This window comes from Etheostoma cragini, chromosome 16, assembly GCF_013103735.1.
Source record: "Etheostoma cragini isolate CJK2018 chromosome 16, CSU_Ecrag_1.0, whole genome shotgun sequence".
Classification (NCBI taxonomy): Eukaryota; Metazoa; Chordata; class Actinopteri; order Perciformes; family Percidae; genus Etheostoma; species Etheostoma cragini.
In genome coordinates, this window is record NC_048422.1 from 22,540,438 (window position 1) to 22,547,332 (window position 6,895).

At 42.1% G+C, this 6,895-nt stretch overlaps 1 protein-coding gene across 1 annotated transcript in view; it reads left to right on the top strand.

Moving 5' to 3' along the window:
* zswim6 (zinc finger, SWIM-type containing 6) overlaps window positions 1-6,895 on the top strand; it is a 42,456-nt gene that overhangs the window by 27,156 nt on the left and 8,405 nt on the right. Inside the window, exons 3-8 of the mRNA XM_034896076.1 lie at window positions 843-991; window positions 1,098-1,248; window positions 2,826-3,005; window positions 4,118-4,294; window positions 4,393-4,539; window positions 5,502-5,648. Coding sequence (XP_034751967.1) covers window positions 843-991; window positions 1,098-1,248; window positions 2,826-3,005; window positions 4,118-4,294; window positions 4,393-4,539; window positions 5,502-5,648 — 951 coding nt within the window. The remainder of the gene's footprint in view (window positions 1-842; window positions 992-1,097; window positions 1,249-2,825; window positions 3,006-4,117; window positions 4,295-4,392; window positions 4,540-5,501; window positions 5,649-6,895) is intronic.

Below are 6,895 nucleotides of genomic sequence, written 5' to 3' on the forward strand. Positions count from 1 at the left end.
AGACTTCAGATACAGTATTAGGGACCACTAAGGTCTATATAAAAGAGACTTCAGATACAGTATTAGGGACCACTAAGACAGTACATCTATCCACTATAATACAGGTAAAAATGATGAGATAAATGATGCGGTCTTATTATAGATTAAGACTTGACCATGGGGAGCATAAACAAGCTCCCCAGCAGTATATAAAGTAATTAAAATGATTTCTACCATTACCAGCCGCAATGAACACATTAATGCATTTATAATTATGAACCAATGATATTATGTACAGTTTATGATTCTGAAATGGGTCCCTCAGCAAAATGAGTATTTATATTTTCACGCATATACTTAGAGCCTGGTATCCCCAATGATTTTAGGAATCAATTCCGATCCTAAATCAATTAGGTTACGGAAACTCTGTTACAATACAAATGGATCTTGGATTTAAAAGAGATTCTGTGAAAACCTCTGCTGTAAAATTTACAAGCAAGAAGCCAAATATTAAATTCTTCTTTATAATGCACCAGGTTAATGTTTACATTACCTTTGTGGTTGGTTATGCTGTACATCCATGGTGAAAAGGAAGATAATAAAAGATTGATTTGGGGATTATATTAATCAATTTCACAGCACTCAAAGATCGATTTAATTGGAGAATATTTTTTAATACTTTCTAATACTTTTGGACTTGAATGATATCTGTAGTTCTACACTGTGGTATTGCCACTTTTACTTGATGTAAAACAATATGAGTACTTCTTCGCCACTGAATGAAGGAAACTACTCAACGAAAATCAGCATCAGTTTAGTTTGGTGACCTCTTGGAATGACTGACTGTCCTCTGTCGTGTGCAGGAGCTCCAGATCCGACGGCGGGCGCCAGCGTGGACGATGAGAACTGCTGGCATCTGGACGAGGAGCAGGTTCAGGAACAGGTCAAGCTCTTTCTCTCCCAGGGCGGGTACCATGGCTCGGGGAAGCAGCTCAACTTACTGTTCAGCAAGGTAACTGAATCATTTCCAACAAACACCATCATACTGCGCTGTGGCAGCTGAACGGCAACGTTTACCCACAATGCCACCCTCCCCCCACCCCCCCCACCGTCTGCAGGTGAGAGAGATGCTGAAGATGAGGGACTCCAACGGAGCTCGCATGTTAACGCTCATCACAGAGCAGTTCATGGGCGACCCCAGACTGGCGCTGTGGAGGCAACAGGGAACCACCATGACTGACAAGTACAGGCAGCTGTGGGACGAACTAGGTAAGACACACACACACACGCACGCACACACACACACACACACACACACACACACACACACACACACATAAATACAATTTGAAAGTACTTCTACTGTATTTGTATGTCCATTTTTTGTCACTTTAAGCCAATTAGGCAATTAATCGATTAGTTGACCGACAAAAATCAGCTAATACAAATGTTTCCGTTTCAGTTTTGTTGCGTCTCTCTGTTTGATGTAATTGTAAACTGAATATAGTTTGACTGTTGGCCGCATAAAATAAAACATTTGAAGACGTCACTTTGGGCTGTGTGAAATTCTGAATGTGACTGGAACGGAGGTCTCACATCTTTGTGGTGTAAATCTTCAGTAAACCTTATTTTAAACAGACTAAACAATCACAAAATATATGTGTGACACACACACACACACACACATCTCTCTTTTAGGGGTGTAGAGGTAGACAGAAGTCCTGGTTCGGTCACACCCCAGTTTAGGAGTTATTATTTGGTTTGAGTTTGGTACAGTGGCAAAACCTAATTGGTAACCTTTGCAGTTGTTGCTAACAGCATGTGGTTAGGAGTTTCCTGTCAGAACTTAGTCCCCATTACGTTCCCAATCTACAGACCCCCCCCCCCCCCCCCCTTTTGTTTTTCTTTAATCAAGGACCCCCCCCCCCCCAAACCTCCCTGCTGTTGTGGATTCTTGCTCTGCATTTCGTCACTCTGTGTCTGACATAATTTTCTCGGCGCTCTGTTTTCCCTCCTCGTTGTTGTCCTTGAAGCAGCGCTAACAAAGAGACAGAGAGAATAAAGCCCCTCTTCTTCCGTCCCATCCCCCCATCCTCAGCCTCCCTCCTTCATTCACTCCCCCCTTCCCTCCCCTCACCTCTCCTCCCGTTTTTTTCTCACTTCACTTCCTCTCTTTTCTTCTCTCGTTTCATTTTGTCATCTGTCATCCCTTATTTATCCTTTGACATGTTCATTGTTACCTCCTCCTTTCTCTTTGTGTGTTCCTTTTCCAATCGGAATCCAGTGTCTTCGGGATTTTAGACAATGCAGGTGGTCTCAGCTCACGTTTGCACACTTCTTTGTTGATTAATTTGATTAATTTGTTGTTTTAAGTATTGTCCGGGTTCCGCTTCTCCAATGTGAGGATTGGCTGCTTTTCTCGGTTTTGTATCACAGTAAACTAACTATTTGGGGTTCATGGACAGTTTTTTCAGACAAAATAGGACATTTGAAATCATTACCCTTGACTTTGGGAAATAATAACGGCCTTTTTTCTTGATTTTTTTCATTTCTAGTCCAAGAAAATAATCTGCAAATGAATGGATAATGAAAATAATCGTTAGGCGCAACTATACTTCTTATTACGTGCAGAAGCAATTCGCAGACCCATCTCCAATTTAATCATACAATATATAATAATATAATAAAATAGCCTGTTAACTCGGTTAAACTGGTATTTAAAACATGTTTAACTACCTTTCCACACCTGTTTTGCAATAACAAGACCATTGCTGTGAGTGACACATTCTTCACTTTTTTCCTGACAGTTTATAGATATTTATACTTGTGTGTGTGTGTGTGTGTAGGAGCCCTGTGGATGTGCATTGTGCTGAACCCCCACTATAAGCCCGAGCAGAAGGGTTTCTGGCTTCGACAGCTTCGCAGGTGGAACAGCGTGGATGTCTGCCCCTTGGAGGACGGTAACCATGGCAGCGAGCTGACCAATCTGACCAACGCTCTGCCCCAGGGCCCTCCCGGCAACCCAGGTGAGAAGACACCCGAAAAAGAGACTTCGCCTCCCTTTTCCTCCCAAATCCTCTCAATGGAAGCTCCTCCTCTCGTCCTCGTCCTCGTCCTCGTCCTCCTCCTCCTCCTCCTCCTCCTCCTCCTCCTCCTCCTCCTCCTTTATTAACACTATTAAGTCGTGTATCTTCACCCTATCTTTTAATCAAGTCTCCTTCCTTCAATCTCTGTGCCTGCGAGCCTTATTAACTTTTTAGTGCGGCTAATAGAATGAGCCTAATAACACAGTCGAGATCCTGCAGCTTTTCCCATCAAATCGGAGAAAATCCAGACGCACGAGCGTTTCAATCAGACGGAGATAAAAATGTTTCCAATGACAAGACAGACGCTGTTATTGCTGCTGCTGTTTGGTCCGTAATGGCCCTTCATTTGCTGTGTTATCGACGTTTTCAACACTTTGAGCCCCCATGTCTACATAAACAGACAAAAACAATGAACATTGAAACAATTATTAATAATGCCACAGGAAAAAAGTTCATATTCATGTTTTTTATGTGATCAATCCTTAATATAGCTTTTATTTCTAATTCTTAGAACTACAGTTCCCATAATGTTGGAGCTATAAACAGGACTTATGTTTTTTAGCCTAAAGTTTAACATTTTTGCACGATTAAAAATATGCTAAATTAGATATTACTAACTAGCTTATGTCACTGGATTACTTTGACTCTAAGGAGAACTTAAATACTTTCTCAGGCAAAGTCTAGTTATAAATTGTTTTTTTTCTGTGGCCAAGTGGCTTTATGGACATTTATTTGTCGCCTCTTTAAAATATTGTTGGAAAGCGTAAGATTCACTGAATCTACAGATATGTGAATCATGTCTGCATGTCCACGTTTGACTGAGACGGACAATGAATATTGATGCAAATTGCGGAAGTCTGAGTGGTTAAAAGTCTTTAAATAGCCTCAACGTGCTGCTGCAACTGCTGACTGTGTTATTAGCCAAGGGGCCTAAACTACAGTAACTAACTTCCCAGCATGCACCTGTTTCTTTCACCTCATGTACTATCTTTGCTTCAGCTTCCCCCCCCTCACAGTTTTAACACCTTGCATCTCGTGTTCATCTCTCTCAGAGTCACTGACTCGGCCTCACCGGACGGTGTTCACGCGAGCGATCGAGGCCTGCGACCTGCACTGGCTGGACCCCCACCTGCAGCACATCATCACAGAGGACCACTACACCAACTACTGTTACCATGATAACCTCAACAGCTCCCTCTTCGACGCCAGAGGGTGGCCCCTGTGGCACGGTGAGAGAGCGGTGGTTTGGAGGGTCAGAGGGATTTGAACGGATGAGCCATGAACAGAGGGAGACATATCTAACATATGTTTTCTTCCTCTGCTGCAGAGCACGTTCCGACTGCGTGTGCCCGGGTGGACGCGCTGAGATCACACGGGTACCCCAAGGAAGCCCTCCGGCTAGCCATCGCCATAGTCAACACGCTGCGGAGGCAACAGCAGAAACAGCTGGACTTCTTCCGCACTCACAAAAAAGGTCAGTTTCTGCTTCAGCCTTTGGTTCAGTGTTGATTTTCTACGTTTAACTGAGGCTTCTAAACGCGGACGTCTAGTTGCTGATATTAGAGATTTGAGCTCGTAACCAATTCAAGGTTTATCAGAGCATGAATCTTATTTATACATAGATGTTGTGGCCTTGGAGAACTCAAAGTTTAAGGGACAATTCCAGCATGATTTGAAGTTTTTATTATTATTATTATTATTATTATTATTATTATTGTTAGTATTTGTATTATTATAATTGTACTCCTTGTTTAAAACTGGAATAGAAATAAGTTCAGTAATCCAACAGCGAGAACGTCTTTGAGGCGTTTTCAAGGCGCAATCACATACAAAGTCGATGGAAAGACACGAATTTGCAGCGTTCCTCGCATTTTGCGCGAGTTAAAATATTTAAACTCCGGGATGTTACGCTGTCTTGCGAAAGCCTATCAGTGTTTACAGTTGTGCCAGTTCTCATTAATATTCAACGAGCTAAGCTGCTTGACTCTGATTGGCTAACAGCTAGCCAATGAGAGCCTGGCTAGCCGTATCCTTTACCCAGCGCTACTGGGCGAGCTCATGAATAGTAATGAGCTCGGGCAGCATGACGTCAGACTGACCAGCTGTTGTAAAAACGGTTTTGTGTGGCAGGGCACCTTTAAAGTCTTGAATTTAATTTACATTCTGTTTTCTTGCATGTCATCTGTTTGGAGAAATTCATATAAAATCAAATAAAAATTCTTTAACTTACTCCTGCCATCAATTTTCTGCCACATTTGTTGATCCGGGTCACGTTAATTGATAAATTACATTACTTATTACACTACATTAGATTATTGTTTTACACAGCTGGGAAGTACTGACAAAAACATGACGGGTATGACAATGTAACACTGTAGAAACCCTGATAGTAACACCCAAGGAGATTAATATATATTTGTGTTTATGTAACTGCAGAGCTGCTTCATAAAGGCATAACGTCAGTCACCAACCTGGAGGGTTGGGTGGGCCACCCACTGGACCCCATCGGCACGCTGTTCAGCACCCTAACGGAGACGGGGAGGGGCGGCGAGGACGGAGCCGCCACTCTGCTCGACTTCTCAGGTACGTACACAAATACACAGCTCTGGAAAAGGTACTCAGATCCTTTCATCATAAGTAAAAGTACTAATACAACGATGTGAATGTATTCCTTTACTAGGTGAGCCCTGCATTCATAAATATCAACCATAAAAGTACTTAGTAAAATGTCTCCTGATCTCTTGATTCTGTGACGTTATTAGATGTTAACACTGCAGCATCGATGTCAGAGCAGCATGTTACTGTTGTAGCTGCTCCAGGTGGATCTACTTTATCTACTTTATATACAGCATAGTATATGTATAGTCCAGAGGTTCTCAATTTAGGGATTGGGCCTTCCAAAGGATCACCAGATAAATAGAGGGGTCGAGAGGTGATAAAAGGAAGAGAAAAGAAGCAGAAATCACGAAAATACATAAATATGTATTCATTTTTTGTACTTTTCTGTAATCCTTGCTGTTTTTGTGAAATAATTTCACCTATTGGGGCCTTGAACTGTTATTTATATCTGACAAGGAGCCCCAACTAGACCCTGCTGTGAGACAAACATGATGGGAACCACTAGATTAATCGTTTGTGGTGTTTTAATGTAAAATCTGTTTCTAATTGCTCCAACATTGAAGTTAAAGTACAATATTTCCCTCAGAGGTGTAGTGCAATTAAAGTATAATGTAGCCCAAAAAATGGAAACACTCTAGTAACAAAACCCTTTAAATGCCACTTCAGTGTGTGTGCGCCAATCGTTTACACTGCAGTGATTGGGACTTCCTGTCAGAGCTGCGGGCCCTCAGGTTGTAATCAGCACCGATGACACAGACATGCTGATTGGCCCGCAGTCATCCTCCAATAACAGCTCATGAATAAGAAATGCGCCAGGAAAAACACTCCAATTAAAATGCATTAATTATGCAGGGAGCTCAGCGAGACAAATTTCAACAGAGCTAGAAAGGACAGAGATGGTTCTGGACTCGGATACAGTTTGATTCTCTTCTGAATGAGTTGGAGTGACAAAGCCGAGAAGTTGGGAAAGTTTTCAATTAACTGTGTGTGTGTATGTGTGTGTCTGTGTGTGTGTGTGTGTGTGTGTGTGTGTGTGTTCATCAGGGACTGTTTAGCCTCCTGGGATGAAATGTGAGGTCTGCCAAGACATCATTAAGCCATTAAAACACATGATTACCATCCTCAGGAGGATAAACACTCTGAAAAAGAACACCAGAACGAACAAATAGATCAATAGATAAATCAATACTCGGCTCAAACCCCAGCCACAA